The sequence below is a fragment of the Gavialis gangeticus genome, unplaced genomic scaffold (genome assembly GCF_001723915.1).
Source record: "Gavialis gangeticus isolate Ggan-Ray unplaced genomic scaffold, GavGan_comp1, whole genome shotgun sequence".
Lineage (NCBI taxonomy): Eukaryota > Metazoa > Chordata > Crocodylia > Gavialidae > Gavialis > Gavialis gangeticus.
This window is the reverse complement of record NW_017728995.1, coordinates 21,533,162-21,555,772: the sequence shown is the minus strand read 5'-3', so window position 1 is coordinate 21,555,772 and position 22,611 is coordinate 21,533,162. Positions and strand designations below refer to the sequence as shown.

At 43.5% G+C, this 22,611-nt stretch overlaps 1 protein-coding gene across 2 annotated transcripts in view; it reads right to left on the bottom strand.

The window, feature by feature from the left end:
- The window catches only part of NAALADL2 (N-acetylated alpha-linked acidic dipeptidase like 2), a 989,869-nt gene that overhangs the window by 478,579 nt on the left and 488,679 nt on the right, over positions 1–22,611 (bottom strand). For both annotated transcript variants that reach the window (XM_019503319.1, XM_019503318.1), the window contains exon 6: positions 11,989–12,139. In XM_019503319.1, coding sequence (XP_019358864.1) covers positions 11,989–12,139 — 151 coding nt within the window. The remainder of the gene's footprint in view (positions 1–11,988; positions 12,140–22,611) is intronic.

Below are 22,611 nucleotides of genomic sequence, written 5' to 3'. Positions count from 1 at the left end.
GTTAGGGCGGCTAGGAGCTGGAACCAACTTCCAAGGGAAGTGGTGCTGGCCCCTACCCTGGGGGTCTTTAAGAAGAGGCTGGATGCCTACCTGGCTGGACTCATTTGAGTCCCGTTTCTTGTTTTGGGGTTTTGTTGTTCTCCCGCCCTGGCGGGGGGTCGGGCTAGAAGATCTACTAGGTCCCTTCCGACCCTTAATCTATGAATCTATGAAAGAACAGACAACAGGGTTGTAAGGATCTTATAAAAGTCACAGTGATTTGTAAGAAAGCTTCTTAGAACAAGTCCTGTTGCATATGCAGTGTTAGACAATGTCCTGTTTTCTAGTTAGTTCACTCCTTTAAAGCAGCAAGTTGAGCAGAAATTCTCACAAAGCAGAGGACAGTGGGGCAAGCTTAGATAACAGGCAGCGAGGCACTAAAACTATCAAATTATTGAACTCACCACAAATATAGCAGGAAGATATTTCCATCACTGTGTGCTTATATATATTCAGAGGGGTCCAAAGCAAACAGTGCGTTATAATTGGCTGGCTTCAATTAAACAATACAACCCTATTAAAGTGGTAAATGTCAAGGGCATTCTATAATGAGCAGTGGGTGTTCTGCAATTTTTGCTACAATTTCACAATAAAATGCATGTGGGTCAGAATATTTTAAGGCTACAGAGAATAAAAAAATTAAAAAGAGAATTCCAGCTAGAACACATACAATATATTACTTTATCCCATAGCAATTAGCATCTTCTATTTTGCTCTTTTACTGCATGATATGTTAAAGAAAAGGATGGCAAAGTAGACAATTATCATATCTGATGTTCGTTTTCATTTCCTTTCCCAGCCCACACGAGATGGCTTTTAAATTTAACCTTCAGCATATTTTTTCTTTCTTTTAAAGCAAAATTCATGTTTTAAAATGAAATCGAATACTGTGGACTATTTTTCTAATTAACTTGTCAGACTTTGTTCTTGTCACTTCAGTCCTACATTAGCTCTACTTTGGTTCTAGCCTAGCCCTTTTGTCACAGCCCAAAATCTTTAATTGATTCTTGAGTTTACATCACAACTGTAAAGATTTCCTTGATGCTCTTAAAATTATAAGGAAGGGCATGCTGGAGCTGGAAATCAACTATTCTGTCTCAGCTACATTATCCAAAAAGCAAACAGAGGGACAATGAAAATCAATGGATAGAAGAGGATACTCTTTACTGAAATCGAACTCAAAGCTTTGGTAATGCAGGTAGAAAACTTAACCACAAAGGAAAGGTAAAATACTGTATACGTATTAAAAATCCCCACCCATTCCTTCTGCAACCTTTTAAACCTCTGGCACTCAAGAGTTCATAGAAGCTGCCGGTTGTGAGAGATGGAATAGAAGAGGAGTTGCAGGTAAGAGAGGTTGCAATAGAGCCCTTTAGCATAAGTCATTCTCTGAAACAACTGATTTATCCACCCAAAGATGGGGTTTTAAATTATCATGATTTAACATGATCCAGTTTATAAGCTATAAAGTAGATGACCCTCTGCACCAATAACTCTCACTGTTTTCAATCTGTGGGTTCTGCCTTGAGTCCTGAAATAATGAATGATGTGTCTCACCATAACCCTTTATTCAACAAATGCTGAAATCAATGGGCACCTTTTCACTCTGCTCAATCAAAGTTCACACCAAACATGTATACTTCAGTGAATTCTAGCCTCTTTCCCCAATTCATCCTTGGAATGTTAATCCCATTAGGTGTAATGAGATGCCAATATTTATATATCCATAAATATGAATAATCCATACTAGCAAATAGCATTACTCGGGGGAGGGGGTTGCCCTTAAAGCAACTAAAAAGGTTTTAAAAATATTATTTTAGATTGAGAAAGCCTGTGAGAGGTATATTTCTAGGTGCTGAAATACACTCAATTATATATTATTTCAGAGGTACAGCTTCAGACAAAGAGGCTGCTATGAAAAGTAGTTAAGCTCTGGCAGGCCTGATGTAGGGGAATTTTCTGAATAGGGAAAACAGCTTTGTATTGTGATGATGACAGCAAGTCAAGGGAACTTGCAGTAAAGTTAAATCAAACAGTTGTGAAAGCGAAAAGAGAGCGGGCTTATTATTAATAATGAATAATATTGAGCACTTATATAGTGCCTTCCATCCAAGGACCTCAAAGTGCTTTCAAATCAATGAACAATGCCTTGCAGTGCCATTGGGAGGCAAGGAAGTAGAACAGTAACACTTAAAATGTGCTTGAGGGTTAGTTTGTGCACATACATATGGGATGTACAGGGATGTACCACCAGAGAGAAAAACCCTAAGAGGGCATTTTGTATTGGCCTTTCTCCTCTGCCCCCCACTCCACATGCTTTCAATAATCAAATGGATTCTTTCTGTTAAAGAACTAAGTATCTGCAATAGTCTCTAAAGATAGCTCAAGGTTGCAGACAAAGTACCTACTATAAAAATGTTTTGCGTTGTTTATTAGATGTCAAGAAACTCCAGGTGTGTTTTCTCACTGGTAGTCAATAGCAGAGACAGGATGTAGGATCCAAACCCTTAAGTCCCAGATCTGTGGTCAAGCCACAACACACTGTGCCAGACTGACCGTGTTAATCTAAAACATCAAGTTGGCTAGTAGATTATTATCGTGCCAGAGTTTGTTCAATGGGTTTTGCTGACTCACAATTTTTGGTGGTTTGCTGTTCCATCCAAGTGTAAAGCAAGGGAGATTCTCAAAAAGTTTTGAATGCTGGCAGAGGGTCCCAGAAGGAGTCCAGACTGATGAGACGCCTTTGGCTGGATTTTGACAGTCCTTCTTCTGAATAGACATAAGCTCGGGAATGGGTAATATTCAGTGAATCCAGTGAAAGTTTTATTCATATACTGTGCAGGAGCTACAAGCTTTAGACATCATATGTCTAAAAAACAGCTGATTTGTACAGTTGTGCTGAAGGCATAGCTCCTGAAATGTAATTACTTTACAATGCAAGCAGCAAGGTAAAGGGGTAGCTACAAAAAGATTGTGATTACTGAATATGGATTGACTGTAAATCATGATACACTCTGGTTGTGTATTTTAGTAACGGACATCTCTTACCTACGCTCTTCAGATCACTATAAAGAATAATTTGGTTGCTACTATTCATTTCTGTTGCCAATAGGTGCTATAAGGCTTTGGTCCCTTGTGCGTTGACATTTTCCCCAGATGTTAGTGGGCTAAGGAGGCAGGATGAGTACCTTCCTCAGCCCTTCCCTGATGTAATCTTCTCACCTGCCATGACTTCGATGTTTCTGATCAATGATATCAGGAAGCAGTTTTGCAGGGAGCAACCTCCCCCTTGAACCCATATGGTAGGCCTAATTCTATGGGGCTCCTCCTCCCCTACACCCTGATCTGACCACAACTTTGTTGCTGATTCCAGAGAAAACCATCTGGGGTTACCTCACCTGGGACAGGGTTGCCAAGTTCCCACCTCCCCAAGACTGAAAAAGGCAAGTCCTCAATCCTCTTACTGGCTCTGTTCAGGGGCAAACCAATGCTTGAATACAACACAAGGAAAAAGGAAAATACCCTTAGCTGAGCTAAGAACAATATATAGCAAAAGGGAAAAAACGAGAGAGAGAGAGAAACCAAAACACAGTCCCTCCAGACTCCTAAGAGAAGTCCTTCCCTTTCAAGAGGGCTGAGCCCTCTGGATCTTCAGAACAATATATAGCAGAAAGAAAAAAACAATCCCTCTCCCCACCCCCCAAAACCAAAACACTGTCCCCTCCAGGCTCCTAAGCGTAGTCCTGCCCTTTCAAGAGGGCTGAGCCCCAGTGGCTCTTCCTGTCCCACTTTCCCCACCTACTTCTAGGAGGGGGCTCCATCTCTTCCTGCTCCCTGTTCTCACAGCAGTACTTCTTCCAATGGAGTTCCTCTGACCTCCTACACATCCTTCTCAGAGCCTTGGTGCTGCTCACCTCCTCACAGACCAGGGTCTAAAGGAGAGCTTCTCGGTGTCTCTGACTGAGAATGCTGGACTCTCCCCTGGGCTGCCCCTCTCCAGGGCCAGAAGTACCCTGCACAGCTCAACCTGCAATCTGGAGCAAGCACTCACTCCACAAATGAGGCATGCCATGTGTGCACTCTTGGCAATCCTCCATTCTCCTGCGGTGAGTACAGAAGGATTATCTCTCCTTTCAGAGATCCTTCCTACTTTAACATCTCTATCCTGACAATTTCCAAGAGCACTGTTATCCAACTGGCAACCCAAAGGACACATAGTTACAGTCCCTGGGCTCCTGCCTGGATGCCACTTGCACTAGCAGCCAGTGTCTCCAAGTTCCTCTTACTTTTTTCAGCTTTCACTGCCTGTCCTGGCCCCAAAGGGTGGGGCAGTGCAACATGGCAGGGGGGATGATGGTAAGCCTGGGGTCACATGGTGCAACAGTAGGGAAGGAATGCCTGCTCAGATGCATGGTGCAGCAAGTGGAGGGGAGGGGCATGAGTTCTCAGTGCTGCAGTTGTGGGGGCTCCCACACAGTGTATGGCCTGAAGGGCTCGTGGCTTTCTCTGGTGCAGATTGGGTGTGGCCCCCACTGTTGTGGTCTACAGGGCATTGAGCTGCCAGCTGCTTAGAAGTTGGACAGTTTTGTCCTAGAGGGTAGGTGTCCAGAACTGCTTAACAACAACAAAACGAAACAGAGACCTACTCTAGCAAACTCATCAGTAGAGATGGTCAGAAATTTTCACCAGTGCACAGGGAGGAAAAAAGCCGGGAGGCAGAGCCCAGTACAGGGGAGGTTTAACAGACTCCCAAAGCATCCCCCAGGGGGCTCCCTGGGGACTGAGATGGTCATCCCCACCTTCAGAGCTGCCCTAGTATATGAGAGGGGAAACCCTGGGAAAGCCAAGTAATGCAACCTGAAAGGACTCGGCTCTACTGAGGACTGCACATGTGGATTCAATTTCAATTTATTTGTGAGTACTAGGGCTGTGTGAAACTTCGGTCCCTGATTCAGTTCAGTGAAGATTCAGTCTGATTCGGTGGCCAAATCTCCAAATCCGAATCAAATCAGAGAACCCTTTAATCAGTTTGGAGAGATTTGATGATTTGGACATAGACACAGCTTTAAATATTTTTTCTACATACGTCTAGGTAGCAGGGCTCATGACTGCTGTGATGCTGGGGCAGATAGAACATCCTACTGAAGCATGGAGGGCTGCCCAGCATGCTCGGCAGCAGACCTGGAAGTGCACCAGAAGCACTTCCGGGTCTGTGGGGAGCACGCTGTCCTCTCCCATGTTTTCTCCCACCCCAGGGAGAACATGGACGGGGCAGCATGCTCCCCTGGGGGGGCTCAGTGACTTGTGCCTCCTGGGTCAGGGGGCACACAGGAGTCCCCCTGCGGCCGACTGCTGAGCCAGTGAGCGCACGGGGGGGGGGGCAGCATGCTCCCCGGCAGACCCAGAAGTCATCTGGAAGTGCTGCGCCTGCTACCTCAAGGTATGTAGAAAAAACTTTTAAAGTTGTGTCTACGTCCGAATTGCTGATTCTTGGAATTAGCATCAAATCTTCAGATTCGGATTTAGCCGAATTGAATCAGGGACGCTGGTCTGAATCAACTAATCAAATCACTGTCCCCGATTCAGGTCGAATCCTAATCCAAATTGAATAGGGATTTTTCTCATTATCTTTAAGCATTTTAGGGGAACAATGGGGCCAAGATTTCACCCACTCCTTGCCTTCTTATTGCCACATTTGGGCAAATATTGAGCACATAGCACCTGCTTACTCTTGTGTACTCATACTTACAGGAAGATGACTGCCAAATCTATTACATACCTGTACAGCTGAATAATTCACAAGTCACAGTCTTCTCAAATACATACATGCACAACACTTCTACTGCACATTAGTGTAGCTGATTTCTGTCCCACACCTTGGTTTTATGGCTCACATGACTGGCTGTTTACAGTGATCTGAAGCACAGGACACTTCTGAATAGTCATATTAATCTGTAATATTTTCCTTAGTGTCAAAACTTATGTGTAAAATTCTTTAAAAAGAGTATTACACCAGAAACTCTTGTTGACAGACTAGGATTTTACTGAATTGAGCTGTTACACTTCAGCCTTGTATAACTGATAGTGCTTTCTATCACGCTGCTTGAAGAATTCTTCATGATATAATTTCTGTTCCTCTGCTGCATAGATAGGAACCCTATTACTGAGAGTCTTATCTTAGGACAGTGCTCGCACTGCTCATAGCAATGACACTGCTATTTACACACCAAGACTGACAAATAGGATCCAACCATATCTTAGTTTACTGAGTCATTTTTGTGTCTGAAGACAGATTTAGTTTGAAATAACTCTGGAGTTCAGCAACAGCAAAGCCAAACTGGTCTCTGCCATAAGCAGCACCAAGTGCAGCACTCAATACATTAAAAAACCAAAGGAAAACAAGTGATTTTCTGTGAGACCCTTCCCTTTTCTGTCCCTCTTAGCTAACAATGAGATTTGGACTCTCTACACTGCTTACATCTGTTGTGTCTTCCCCTCCCTGACTCCTTAAATGCCCCTCCCCCCACTACTTCCATGTCCCAAACACTGGATCATTTCAAGAGTGACAGCAACAAATAAAGATTTCTGAAAAGAAGACTGTCTTTGGAAATCAAAACCAAGCAGAGATGAGGGAGAGAGTGCTGATTTCTGCTGATGTATGCCTTCTAAAAATTCACATTTGTGTGCAAGCAACAGTAAGGTTCTAGCATCAAACTGCATCACTTGGCCCCTCGCTTAAGGTTATCAAATTTTCTTATACCACTGGGCTTCTTTTCTAAAACTAGAGGTGGGAGTTTATGCAATCCATAAGAACATTTCCTGTACCTATCAACAAACCAACATACAAGGTTTAGACACTTAATGGGCATCCTATTGCTGGTATATCACTTTTAATTAACTTTACTTTTCATGTAGGGTAAATAAAACATTATAGAGTCATCTAGCTTGACAAACAACAACTCATTTTTCAAATGGCTCCATGAAATGAGCAAGAATAAAGCTTGAAGAGTGTTACATTTACTTCTGTAGTTCCCAGGGCAGTTCTGAGAACACTAGGTCAGGTATTGTGAGACACTGAGAAAATGTGCAATTTCTTTCCCACTGAGCTGTCAAGGCATTTCATGCTGTGAATAGCTAACACCCTTCTCTGACAACTAGGCAAATATTTCTATTTTCTGCCATTCTAGTCATGAAGTATCTCAGCATTGCCTCAGTTGATTTAGTGCCAATTCAAGTCAGACTTTAGATGTCTGTGCTAGTAACTGGACCAAATATTCTTGATGAAGCCTTGTCACAAGCTCATAGTGTGATTCTTAATACTTTTCTGTATAGTTAGATGGTAAAGGAGGTTATAAAGTTGAGAAGACAGCAGACAGGCAGAACACATGTTCACTGAACTGCTAGAATAGAGATTTTAGAACAGATAGTCTGATATGCCACTAGTACAAATTATTTCCAAAAACATCACTGTGGCATACAAACATTCCATCTTAATTAACATTTTACCTACTTTGCACACTTCAACTATATTTTTGACCTCCTATCACTTAGAGAAGTTGAAATGTATTATCTGAATAACCAAGTCTGTTTTGATAGGACTGAAATTAGGCAATATTTAGCACTTGCAAATGTTCAAGGCAAAGACTGAATAACAGATCACTGCTCTACAAACTTTTGATATATACTTTTATGATTATATTGTTTTTAACTATATACTGATAGACAGGCTTACTAACCTAGTGCGGAGAGCTTTAAACTAGGTTCACTGGGGAGATGGAGACCAAAGCCCAGCGGTAAGTGGGGAAGTGGGTGAACTGGATCAATAGAGGAGGTCTCATTCTTCCTGAGAACGGAGAGCAATCAGTTAATTACTCAAATGTTTGTCGAGAAATGCACAGAGCCCAGGAAACAAGCAGGAAGAATTGGAAGTCCTCACACAGTCAAAAAACTATGATGTGGCAGAGACTTGGTGGGGTAGCTCACACAACTGGAGCACTGTCAGGGATGGATGTAAATTGTTCTGGAAGGACAGGCCAGGGAGAAGTGAAGGAGGAATTGTTCTTTATGTAAAAGATCTGTATGACTGCTCAGAGGTACAGTATGAAACTAGAAATCAGCCTCTTAAAAGTCTCTAGGTTAGGGTCAGAAGGGAGAGCAACAAGGTTGATGTTGTGGTGCATGTCTGCTATAGACAACCAGACCAGGAAGATGAGGTAAACCAAGTTTTCTTCAAACAGCTAACAGAAGTTTCAAGATCACAGGCCCAGGTTCTCATGGGGGATTTCAATCACGCTGAAGTCTACTGGGAGGGCAATACAGCAGTGCACAAGCAATCCAGGACATTTGTGGAGAGTACTGGGGATACCTTCCTAGTGCAAATGTTGAACAGGCCAACTAGGGGCTATGTTTTTCTTGACCTGCTGCTCACAAACAGGGAAGAATTCTTGGGGAATGTACTAGTAGACGGCAACTTGGGCAGCAGTGACCATGAGATGATTGAGTTCAGGATCCCGAGGAAAGGAAGGAGGGAGAGCAGCAAAATAAGGAACCTGGACTTCCAAAAAATCAGATTTTGACTTGGTCAGGGAACTGACAGGCAGGATCCCCTCAGAGGCCAGTCTGAGGTGAAGAAGGTATCCAGGAGAGCTGGTTGTATTTTAAAGAAACTTCATTAAGGGCACAGGAATGAACCATCCCAAAGCACAGTGTAACAGGGCCCCCATGTCCCTGTTATTAGAAAGGCTAAGAGGATGAGGGACATGGGACCAGGAAGGGTAGTAAGGAGTAACAGCCCAGGTGGACTGGGCTCCAGGCTAATAAGGCCAGGTGGGTAATGAAGCAATTAGCTGTACGTGGTCATTGGGTGCAGAAGACCTGGTCACATGACCAGAAGGAGTCTGGGTTTGGAGATATCAGCTTAGTCTCTGACCATTCAAGGGGCAATCCCTGCCTGCAGCAGGGAGAGCAGCTCTTGGGAGGGAGGGGCTCCTGGAAACAGACAGACAGGCACCCAAGCCACCCAGGGGAGCTGGGGAAGGAGGTTCTTATGGAAACAGGGTCTACGGGGAACATTTACTCAGAAGAGGGAAACTATTTGTGTTATGAAGCAGCTGGACTGTACGTTTGTTCTGTTTGTACCAGAGGACCAGGTTGTGACTACAGGGGTGCATGAGTGGCATTCCCCTTTTACTTGTGCTAAGAGCTAGCCTTGTGCTAAAGGGCTGGAGGCTGGTGCTGAGACTGTAATCCCAGTAGGGCTGCTCCCAAGGCAGGGCCAATACTCAGGAGCTGAGGTCTTAAACAACAGAACAAGGCTGAGGATACAGCCAGAGAAAAAGGGGGCCATGGCTACAACAGCTGAGACTCCAACAAGTCCTACGGGATGCTCCCTTAAAAGGAGGAGCACTCAAAGCCCACAAACAAGGCAACCAGTGAAGTTATTCCCAGTTGCAGGTACCGCCTCCCTCAACCAAAATAAACAGAACAGCATCAGAGCATGGTAGTCAAGAGATTAGAGGTGAGGTAGGGCCAGCAGGTACAGGATAGCCTGGTGATGGAGTAGCAGCCTCCCCGCCTCTCCCCCAGCCAAGGGTACTACATACAGGAACACTAGCAAGTCTGGCAGAAGACCTGCTTGGTTTCGCAGGGAACTCTTCAGTGAGCTAAAACACAAAAAGGAAGCATACAAGAAGTGGAAACTTGGACAAATGACTAGGGAGGGGTATAAGAATATTGCTTGGGCATGCAGGGATGAAATCAGGAAGGCCAAAGAACAGTTGGAGTTGCAGCTAGCAAGGGATACGAAGGGTAACAAAAAGGGTTTCTACAAGTATGTCAGCAACAAGAAAAAGACCAGGGAAAGCATGTGCCCCTTACTGACTGGAGGAGGCAACCTAGTGACAGACGATGCAGAAAAGGCTGAAGTAATCAATACCATTCTTTTACCCCAGGCTTCACAGGCAAAGTCAGCTCCCAGACTACTGCACCAGGCAGCACGGTTTGGGAAGGAAGTGAGCAGCTGACAGTGGTAAAATAACAATTTAGAGACTATTTAGAGAAGTTGGATGTGTATAAATCCATGGGACTGGACAGGTTGTACCTGAGCGTGCTGAGGGAGTTGGCTGATGTGATTGTAGAGCTGCTGGCCATTATGTTTGAAAACGTGTGGTGACTGGGAGAGGTCCCAGGTGATTGGAAAAGGGAAAATATAGTGCACATCTTTAAGAAAGGGAAGAAGGAGTATCCGGGGAATTACAGACAAATCAGCCTCACCTCAGTCCCTGGAAAAATCATGGAGCAGGTGCTCAAGGAATCCATTCCTAAGCAGCTGGAGGAAAATGTGGTGATTAGGAACAGTCAGCATGGATTCACCAAGGGCTAATGATGCCTGACCAACCTGATTGCCTTCTATGATGAGGTGACTGGCTCTGTGGATGCGGGGAGAGCAGTGGACATAACATACCTTGACTTTAGAAAGGCTTTTGATAGGGTCTCACATAACATCCTTGTAAAGAAGCTAAAAAAGAACAGGTTGGACAAACGGACTGTAAGGTGGATAGCAAACTGGCTAGACTGTCAGACTCAAAGGGTAGTAATCAATGGCTTGATGTCTAGCTGGCAGTAAGTATCAAGTGGAGTCCCTCAGGAATTGGTCCTGGGGCCAGTTTTGTTCAATATCTTCACCAGTGACCTGGAAGTTAGGACAGGGCGCTCCCTCAGCAAATCTACAGATGACACCAAGCTGGAGGGAGTAGTAGATATGCCAGAGGGTAGGGTAGGACTCAGAAAGACCTAGACAAATTGGAGGAGTGTTCCTAAAGAAATCTCATGATAAGGACAAGTGCAAAGTCCTATACTTAGGATGAAACAATCCCATGCACCGGTACAGCCTAGGGACTGACTGGCTAAGCAGCAGCTCTGCAGAAAAAGACCTGGGGGTTATAGTGGAAAATAAGCTGAATACGATCCAGCAGTGTGCCCTTGTTGCCAAGAAGGCTAATGACATGCTGGGCTGCATTAGCATGAGTGTGTTGAGGGAAGTGAATATTCCCTTCTGTTCAGCACTGGTGAGGCCACACCTGGAGTACTGTGTTCACTTTCGGGCTACAAAAAGGATATGAACAGATTGGAGAGTTCAGTGGAGCAACAAAAATGGTTAGGGGCCTGGGGCACTTGACTTGTTAGGAGAGGCTGAGGGAACTGGGCAGATTTAGTCTGGAGAAGAGAAGACCGAGGGGAGGTTTACAAAGCAGCCTTCAACTACCTGAAGGGTAATTACACAGAGGATGGAGCTATAGTGTTCTCAGTGGTGGCAGATGACAGAACAAGGAGTGATGCTCTTAAGTTGCAGCAGGGGAAGTTTAGGTTAGATTTAGGAAAAACTTTCTCACTCGAACAGCTACCCATTGAGGATGTGGAATCTCCATCCTTAGAGGTTTTAAAGACCTGGGTGGACAAACCCTCTGCTGGGATGATCTCGATGGGGATGGTCCTGCTTAGAGCACGGGTTGGACTAGATGGCCTCCTGAGGTCCCCTTCCAGCCCTAATTTTCTATGCTTCTATGATAGGGCAAATGATTCTGCCAGCCACAACATGAGGGCAGAAGGTCCCAAACACAGAAACACCTAGCGTGGAGCAGCCATTTCAGGTGATTGTGCTATGAAAACCAAAGTGGCTTTCTCCTTGCAGTTATTAAGCCTCTTTGTGATTACTGAGGCTGGCTAATGATAGAGTGTGTGAAGACAGAAACAAAAGCCAACATAAGGAAGTGTCTAGGCTACCTACCTCCTGTCAAGAGGCTATTATATCACCACAGTACGATCAGCATAATTTTGCAGCACCACTCTAGGTTGTGAGAGGGTTTCTTCCTGGGATTGAGAATTTGCTTGTTTCAACTCCTGCATTTACTATTAGCATTACATTAGCAACACATGAAGAACAGGACTTACCGATACTGGGATAGCCAGGCGTTGATGGGTCTCCTCCATTATTCAGGGAAACCATAAATGCTTTATCGCTAAGATTTTGAGTCTTTGGTAAATCACAAGGATCAATGTAGAGAAGAACACCACCAAAGCCTGCCTCTTCTAACAGAGAGAGCTGAGGAAACAGAATAGCAGAGGTGACTATTAATAAAAAACCTTTGACAGAACTCAAATATTATTTGTTGGTATTGCAGTAGTGCCAAAGACTAAGTCATAAGCCAGGATCTTTTTGTATTAGACAATATACACATTCATACCAAAATCGTTCCTCACTTTGGGCCTCCCCACACACATATGAGATATATGAGCCTTTTGTTAAATACTTTATGTCTTCTGTGACAATGGATACCGTAGCACATCACACAGGTTTTGTACAGGATTTCTGTCCGTAATTACTCTTTGCTTAAGAGAAAAAGCACAAGACTCTACAAATGTTCAGAAAACAACAAGTACCCTAAATACAATTACATGCACTCTATCTTATCCAGTCTTTGGAGTCTATCTGTGTTTCAATAAGGCAGGGCTCTCTCGTGCCTCAGCCAGGCCCTCTATTATCTTCCTTCAGCTTGAACTATAAAATGTCTGAAGACCCAAAATGGAGCAGTCAGCTGCCCTTTTAGAACCTCCAGGTTCCTCTGTCATGAGACTTTCTGAACATCCATAAAGCTGACCACAGACACCTACCCTCTGGTAAACCAGTTCTCCTGAAAGGAAACTACCCAATCATCTAAGGCAGTGTCAAGATCATCGACCATGGTCAAATGAAGGTTGCTGGGCTAGTCTGCAAGTCAAATCAGGCCGTGCTGGAGCCAGCACACTGGGCTGGTTCAGCAGGGTGCTGGTACAGTGTGCTCCCCATACCAGCCCCCTGTGCCCCAGGCAGCACACAGCAGCCCCTCACCAGGGATTGTGCTGCAGGTAGCATGCAGGCTGGATCCAATGCTATGGGAACTGCATGCAGCCCCGGGAGGCCAGCACACGATGTGTGATGGTCTGGGATGGCCTGATCCGGACCAACCCTGAAGCCAGCAGGCAGGGCACAGGCACAGCATACAACATGCATCCCAAGCTTGCCCCCTGGGCAGCATACAGTACCAGATCCAATCCATGCACCAGCCCAGCTCCGCACATCACATGTGGCCTGAAGAGTCAGCCCAAGACCCAAAGGCTGGATCATACAGGTCCAGAGGCTGGATCCAGCCTGGGCAGTATTTCTTACCCAAGATGCTGCAGCAAGATCCTTTTCAGGGTGTTGTACAATACTAGCACAGTTAGGTGTGCAAACACCTACATGTTTTAAGAGATAAATCCTGAGATTTCAAACAGGAATCCATGGTGTCAAAGCCATTCTGGCTAGAGATTTGATGTCACCAAATGAAACGGATCAGCTGTGCCAGGATGCGTCCCAGCACACCTGGTCCACATCACTGGGCAAAAGGCACTTTGCCCTTTGTCCCATATGTTGGTCTCGCAGGACATCAAGTAATGTATTCTCCCCAGTCATGTGCACACCAGGAATTCCCACACAGGACTGGATTCCTCAAGTCTTTGGAATGACTACCCAGCTTTCCTTTCTTACAGAGATATGCCTTGGGAAATCTTAGGGCACATCCCTATAAGCAGGGACCCTCACTTTCCCTGCCTACAGAGATGTGCCCTGAGACTCCCTAGCCTGTCTCTCTGTAAGAGAGGAAAGCTGGCCAGGTATGCCCCTGGACTGAGGGGTCCAGTCATGCACTGGGATTCCTGAGTTGTGCTGGGCTGGGCCTCCTTCACGTCCTTGGAGCACCTGCCTGAGGCAACTGGGGAGTGTGGGCAGCTCCTAGCTGCCCACACTCCCCCACCACAAAGCAAATAGATATCCACCATTAACAGAGGCACAAATTAATACTGGCTTTGTCACGGTCATAAATCTTGGGCTTTTGTGCTGCAACAAGGAGTATGGACTTCTATCTGCTCGGTCTTGATGCCACCATGAACATTTTTATAGTGGCACAGAGGCAACATCTGTTTCCACCCTCTGACCTGTTGTATGCTTTCTGAGTTCTTTGTGGCAGGAAAAAAATGCTGTATTATTTTTCTGTAGTCAAAAAATGAGTGAAAGCTAAGAGTTGACATTTTCCGGCAGATACCTTTTGTCTAATGAAGGGTGTGCCTTGGGTCCAAAAATGTTGAAATCCACTAAACTAGGCTGACTACATTTCAGTGCGACTGTACTGAAGCTTGCAACTCTGATTTTTAGCCCTGTACAAGTAGGCCTTGGAGTTCTAGTCTAAGATGGAGGGAAAAGGAGAACAGAAACATAAGACACCCTTTCATTCATAGCGGTGTGTGAAGTTTGACCCAGATGCAAATAAATTCTATTTGATATCAGGAGATTTTTATACTGTAGACAAATTACCAAACTTGTCACAAGCTGTCCTGTGGATGCTAGGTAAATGCTTAAGTATCTGGACAACTAGGCTTTCATGTTTATTTACCGTATTATCAGATAATTAAAACAAACAGATACAATTAATTCATTTTCCAAATTAGATCACACCGTTTTATAGTGTGTGTGTGTGTGTGTGTACACACGCATGCGCATGTGTGTTCTTTTTTTAAGAAGAGTTTTTGATAGCCCCTGAAAATCAGGAGAAAAATCCCACTTTTGAGGAAGTTGCTGATATTACTTTATTTTAGTTTCCTCAAAACATTGCAGCATGTTGAAATATATTGAACATCTCAATCTTTAATGTAATAGCAAAAATTTTCTTTTCCCGCATGCCAACTTAGGAACAATGATAGAAACAGACAGGTTTCTGCCCTGGTAAATCATGGCTCAAGAAAACTCATGTTAATTAACTCCAGAGCTTCAGACAAGATTCAGGTTCTAGATTCCTTTGATATCATCAAATCAGTCATCTGGTACCAAAATTGCTAGAAGGGGCTTCCTCAAAATCCACCACATTATCAGATAACCCAGCATAATCCCATGTTTTGATACATCAGGGAATAGTTGGCTGAGGAATGATCCTGCTTCATGTTTACATTGATAGGCACCCCAATTGCTGGCAGTTTCACCTAGCAGGCATGTGAGTTAGTGGAGGGAAGGAGCCTCCTCTCTCACTGGTGTCAGAAGTAGAACAGAGCTACAAGCTTCTTCTCTCTGTATGTAACTTCTTTAAACTAGGTCTCTGATATTGCTCCGAGTAGGATGAGGTTTACTGTGTCGTTTTCTGTCAGGTCAAAGCACAGATGTCAAAGACGGGAAACTGCATTGGATAAAATCAGAGGAGCCAAGCTGGAGAAAATATTCTGACAATTTTGCGTCAGAATTTGCCAATTTGTCAAAACGTTCTATGAAAATGGATCGACTTTGATGCCATTCCTCTGAAAATGAGGCAAATATCAAACCTACCCACTCCCTGGACAGCTTGCTTCCCCTGCTCCTTGCCAGAATACACTTGCAGCTGCTAAGACTCCTGTTTTTCAGGCCCTGTGGCGGTGGGGCAAGATGCTGGAAAGATTCCCTCGATCAGGGACCCCGTGGCTTCCAGGGTCAGCTTCTTAGGGCAGCCCACTGCAACTATGAATGTGGGACTCTGGGACTTTATTTTTGCAGTGAATTTTGAAATGGAGGTGGGGTTGGAACTGAATCAGAACAAGTTCAGTCTGGAAACATCAAAATCCCCAGTTAAATGGAATTAACTTTCTCGGCAAAGTGCTGCAGATCAAACTATGCTACAGTGGTCAACCTATAGTATATCGTAAACTGCAGGCCACTCTGGTTTCGGAGGGTCATGTGACCATTTTAATCTGCAATACTTTCAGAATGCCTATTACAAACTGCAAGGAAGTGGATGAGATGTTTGGACTGCAACATTGTTTCAGGCATTCTTACTGAAGCCTGATAGTAGTGACTTTTGTCTTAGTTCATCAGTCCTTTTCCCTCTGTTTGAGCTTTCACTTCTTTTTGGGCACAGTTTTTTCTTTTGTCAACTGTTGCCCTGGTCCTAAAGCCAGCAATCTGCTAACCCTGGACCCAATTCAGGTAACCTCTGGGGAGGTATAACTCTACAGTAAATTTGTAAAGCATCATGACCAATTCCACATTTTATGCAAATGAATGACCCAAGAAGACAACATAACTATGTGCTTGCATTAACACAACTCATTCACACAAGTACAGATTTGCAGAATCAGCTTTTAAAAGAATACCTTCAAAATGTATGGGCAAGACTTAAAAAAAACCAGGAGTGATTAATAATAAAAAGTGGCACATCAAGCAATGACTACTGTGTCCTGCTCCAGATTTTCCTTCCAAACTCGACTATGCAGCCAGCACTTGATAAGATAATGAATGTGAGGAAGACTCAAGTAAGGATGAAACTGCATTAGAAACCAGATGGTCCGACAATGGAGAGTTTAATATCACAATTGTCTTCTCTTTGCCCATGCTCTTTGCCCGTTACAAAAAAAAAAAAAAAAAACAGACGCATGTTCAACATTTATTTGAAGTCCGCTTAAAAATCTTTGCACTTTAATTCTTTTTACACTGTTAGATGCTTCTGGTTCATTAAGAGAAGCTGCATATGTCTTAGTTGCACACTGCAGCAACCACTGCTGCCATGGTTACAATCTCTGCTCAGAAAAGAGGGTGTTGTACATACGAATTTATCAAATGGATTTAAAGTTTTGGTGATAACAACTGCCTTTTGACTGTCAGTCAGTGACATCATGACCGTGTCAGCAGTCCCTAGTAAATGCTCATCCTGGCCATTTTCCATCTTACAGAAATTCAATTATCCTAACGGCAACAAGACACCTCAGGCCAATCACTTAAGGAAGGCAATACATTTTTTTTTTTTGTTGGGTAAAGACACTGGATCAAATTTCTGTTAAGTCAAATGGTGTATCTCCATCAACAAAAGTGGAATTACTCTGCTTTTTCAGTGGTATAACCAAATGCAGAGCCTACTGATTGAACCTGTGGCTGTATGCCCCTTGTTATCACCTAAAACTTATAATAATAGCTTTAGAAGAAAATGGGTACATCAAAACTGCTATAAAAAATTACACACAATTGGTTCTCTAGCATCTCATTGTTAACCATTTTGCTGCCAATTGCTACTGTATCCTCTTTACTGCTGTGTAGCACACAAGTTTTCCACACAAGTCTCAGCATACTTTTGAGCAGCCACTCAGCAAGAAGTATCAGGACCTCAAAACGCAGTCTGGGCTCAGTTCCATGCGAGGTGAAATTCCCACGGACTTCAGTGAAAGCTGCACCATTCGGTTGGGCAGAATTAGCCTTACAAATTCTAATCTCACGTAAGACACTCCTTTTTTAAAGACAAACAGACTAAGACAGTGGTTTCAAACATATGACCCACCAACCTTGCCCCAACCCTGGCTGCAATGCCAATCACCTGGGTGAGAGCCACGGCACAGGAAGAAGCCGAGCACCACGGCTTGTTCCCATGATAGCAGCCAAGTGCCTGTGATACCACACTTCTTTCTGTGCTGCTGCTGGAGGCCCACAGTGCTGCTGCTCTCACCTAGACACCTGCCTGCCACCCAGTTGGCATCTCTCACCCACTTGGCTACCACACACCCAACCCAAAGCAAAAACACTGGAGTCGCAGCAGCACTGCAGGAGGAAGCCCAACACTGAAGGTTGTTCCCGTGGAGGTAGCCAAGCTCCCAGGATGTTGGGCTTCTCATTGGGTCCCCAACTGGTTGGAGCAGGCACATGTGGTACCCACCCTGGAGCAACCCCATGTGCCACTGCATGCAGCACCATTCTGGATCAGCTGGAGTGGGTGCTGCATACACTGGCTCCAGCATGTGAGGATGGAGGGGTCCATGGGCTTGATCTGGCCCATAGGACTGGCCCTGCATCCTTCAGCCAGCTCATGGATTGATCTCCTGGCTACCTGACCCAGTTTGTCTTCACCTGCTCACCCAACCTGACCCTGACTAGTGCCTTTGCCCCCAAGTGGCCCTATACCTGGCCACCCATGTCCCAGTGTGACAGTTGTCAAAACAGCTTAAGATACTGAGTGCATGTTCTTTTTGTTGTATTACAAACTGCACTCAAGCAATGAGCTGAATAATACAATCAGCCTGGTTGCTTTAGTTCACTTTCAGGCTAAGTACAGACATTCAAAAAGCCTGAGGCTGAATCAAGGCAATCTTCACAAGTTAATCTAAGATGCATAGATCGAACTGATAAGCAAGTGAATGGATATTCACTTTTGATTCCAGAAATGCAGCCACATGTCTGCAGTAGCCCAGACCCAAAGCTGGAAAGCGGCAGAGCACACCTCTCTGCTTGTCTAGAGCAGACAGGTTGGACCAAGGCTAGCCCACCCACCCTGCAAGGAAGTAGGGAGTGTTGCAGTGGAGGTTTAAAACATCCTGGGATGCTGGGAGATTGTAAGTTAACTTGAATCTGGAGGGGATCTGGGACAGAAGTTCAATAAACCAATTTAACCTAAATCAGTCTGATACTACATATACCCAGGTTTATCTTAAACAGCTCTGGCCATTTTGAAAGCAGTTTATATACAGTGAACTTCTGTTGTGTTACAGAGTTGAACTGGTTTCCAGTCACTTATACTGATTTATGTGTAATTTCTGTCCCTAGCCTCAATCACACTGTGCATTAACATTCCCTTAATAAATTATTCATTAAAGGGTAATACATGATTAACTGATGCTATAAACATGTTATACTCCTGACACGGGTAATCATGACTGCATCAGTATAAATGTTAACAGACAGTGTGACGCTATCACAATCAATTAAACATTTATTAACAGAACAGTAAATCGGTATTGATTCTTTACCACTATTTACAAATGGTGAGTTAATATCAAATGTGACCAGACCCTTTCTAGTTGATTGCACAATTGACTTAGGGTACAAACAAACATTTGTAGGTAGGACTCATCTCAGACTTCAGTGGTTTACTTTAAGCTGCCTAAACCTGAGTCAGGATCATCCCATGCAAGTGTTCTGTACTTGCCAGGAGGAGGTGAGGGCAGCCAGAGACAAGCAAGTTACAGGGGAAGGCTGGCAGATCTGAGGCCTGGTGGGTCCACAAGAGGGTCGGTGGGTCCAGTGAGGGCTACCTGGTCTGAGGATGTGCTAACTGGCAGGCTAAAAATAACCTGGTCAAGGTTTAGGGTGGTAAAAACAGCACAGCCCTGGGGCTGTGGAGAGTGGTTGGGCATTTCCAGCCCCAGGGCTGTCCTGTAGACCCGTGCAAACATTCTTTAGGTTGGGTCTGTTAAGAACTAACTTTAAACAGGGCATGCCATTTTTAGGGTGACTTAAGCCCTATGAACACTTACACACAGCCATTTAAATTGCCCTACGCTTGGTTACGCTAAGGGCGATCTAGTTGTAATGCATGTATGCACCTTTAATGATCATATCTCTGTGTCCCTGTGAAAACCCTTTACACATTAATGGAGATCTGTATGGACAAGCAGTAATAGGATCAGGGCTCTGCTTTTTCTCTCTACCGTTCTCATGTTTTCCTATTTTCTTTACCCTCTATCTTGTTCCTTGACCCACTAACTTGTTTCTCCCATTGCTATTCTAACCTCCAACCTCTGTTTTCTATGTTTTACAAGATAAGATATCAGAAGCAAATCTAATAGTTAAGTATTTCATACTACCACTGTAACATTTTTTCATCTGATACCTTATGCATGGTACAAGAAAGATGTATATTGGTTTATAGTCTAGCATAGCAGATTTCTGGAATCATAGAAGATGCCATTCTTCTACAAAACAGCTAGCACAAACATTACCCCTTGACATGCTATTTTAATTTAAAATGCAATGAGCGTTAACTTTCAGATGAATTTCACAGTCTATATGGACTGAGAAATGCTTTTCATCGTGTGATAATTCAAATGGCTGTGCTAGGAAAAATTGGACCATTTTTTTTTCTTTTTTAACTATTCCAGTGCTAGCAGGTACAGGTGTTACACTAGAAAGTATCTTACCAATTGCATTCTTTAGCAGCCCAAAGAAGCCTGTAATACCCGTTAACACACTAACAACAGGAAGGCAGTGTGACCACGTGAGAAAAATCACTCCCTCTGGTTATGCCATAGGGTTATGCTACTGATTAACAAGTTGTGCTAACTTAAACTAATAAACCATACGACCCAGACTAAAAGTGCCACCATAGTGGTGGTAGTGTTTAGGCTTGTAAAGGCATTTGCATACATGGATAGGGTTTGAAATAACAGTAACACTTAAGTTGTAACCTCAGTTAACTGAGCAATGAAGATGAGGCGAAAGACTGAGTCCAGTATAGTCCTTTTTATATCATGAAGTAACAATGTGACTGTCTAACAGTGGAGGGCAAATGTGAAACATGAGCGAGTAGAAAAACAGCAATTAAGGTAAATACATTATTTTATTTGCAGAATATTTTCTCTTCCTCAATCCCAGAACACATCAGAGACTCAATTCCAAATGCTGGAGTGATATATATGGTAATGTAATCTGGATATCTCACTCTTGAATGGAGCTAATCTCTCCACCCAACTCATGCCGAATGCATCAGATTGTTAGGGAGTCTAAACTGGTACAATTCAAACACGCTTTTTTTGTTTGCACGGGAGTCCTTCTAAACTTAAATAAATATACCGCCAGTAGATACATGTTGGAGATGTGATACAAGGTTGGCAACATGTGGTCACAAGTTTTGCTCATACTCCATTATCAATTCTTTTTGGAAAAAAAACAGAATTAGAGTTAGCATGGTTAGGAACACATACTGATACCTTTAACAAGTGTTTGTGCTCTTGGGTAAATACCTAAGGAATTCAAATTATTTAGTCCCAGATTGCACTCTTAGAGCAGGCCTTATTAGTGACATGCATTCTGATGGTACCAGTTCAGGTAAAAGATCAACTTATTCCTCAACCTCAACTACAGTAGCAATTAAGTGACATTTTTCTTTTTCATATTGGATGAAATTCTCAGTCTCACAGCGCAATCCCACAGTGTGTTCATCTCGATATAATAGCTGTAAAAATAACTAGGATGCATTTTCAAGCAGCAGATTTGTGTTCAAGTTTTCTCATTCTACCTGGTTGACTGAATATTTTAATTATTGATATATAGTTAGTGTCATCTTGAGCAGCTTCAATAGAAAAAATTCCAAAAAGGCATTTAACAGGGCATACTATCTGCTGCTGAGATTGCTTTGAAATATAGGACCTCATCTCCATGGAACACTCATATCAGCCACATGCAATTATTTTTCACTATTGAGAGGGTATACAATTAATACACCGCCAACATCTTTCTACACTGAAAAAGGTCCTCATGTGTCTGTGAGTTAATACAAATATATTAAGCCCCATCCTCGTTTCCACTGAGGTCCTTCCATATGCCCCCCAGCGGGGTAACGTATTCTAAACATTGGTGTCAATTATATTTGCACTACATTTGCACTGCCAGTGTGGTAAATGAGAACTCAGACCATTAGCTGCTACATACTGTGATCTTCTCATTCATGTCAGTACTATGTGCATTACATACCCAGTTTTTCTGAATTGATATGAAAATCTGGAAGTTTAAATCAAAGTGACAATTATTAAAACGGAATTGCAGAGGCCTTTTCAGGTGTAGCTTTATAGTAGCAATATAAAAGCACCAAGGCTTGAAATAGCATCATAAAAGGATTTTTCTCTCCATTACATATATATTTCATAATACTCTGTTTCTCCATAAACTATTATTAATTTCATTGGGAAATTATAACAACAATCAGTGGGTGCATCTACACGAGAGACTACATTGCCATAGCAATGAGCTACGGCGACATAGCTTGACACTATGGCAACGTAGCATCAGTGGGCACAAACCACGATGCTGACACTACTGCACAATAGGGCCAGAAACAACCCATGCACTGCTGGGACTGCACAGTAACAACTGCACAGTTGGGCACACATGTATATTCACCTAGTGTGTGGAAAAATATGCCTATTCCCAATAAAATACCACCCATCCACAATACTGAGTCATTTTCTTAGGAAAAATACCAAAAACATAAAAGCAACATCTTAATTAAACTCAGTTAGGATATCCTTAAGTGTCAGCCATTTTAATCACAGTGGGACATCTTAAATTCTATGGGCCCCGGTCTTCACTAACTCCTAGTACAGGAGTGGGCAATTATTTCAGCTGGAGGGCCACTTAACAAGTTTTGGTGAGCTGTTGAGGACCGCTTGGGTAACCCTGCCCCTTGACAGTTGCCCCCCTCCCCACCTGATCACCATATTTGGAGCGGAAGTCCTGCCCTCCAACCCCTTGACCTTTGCTACTGGACTTCTCTCCCTTTGCCCCCCCAAAAATACTATTTTTGGGAGGGGCATGTTGCCATCTTAGAACCAGAAAAAAAAAACACATCATACACTAGAAGGTAAACACCTACTATAACATATTTTATTACAAAAAATATTTGTCATTATTTGTATTTGCATACAGTATATAGAGGGGATTGCATAATAACTCAAAAATAAAGTCTTATTCTTGTATATTTTGTAGGGGGATGTGGTTGGGGTGGG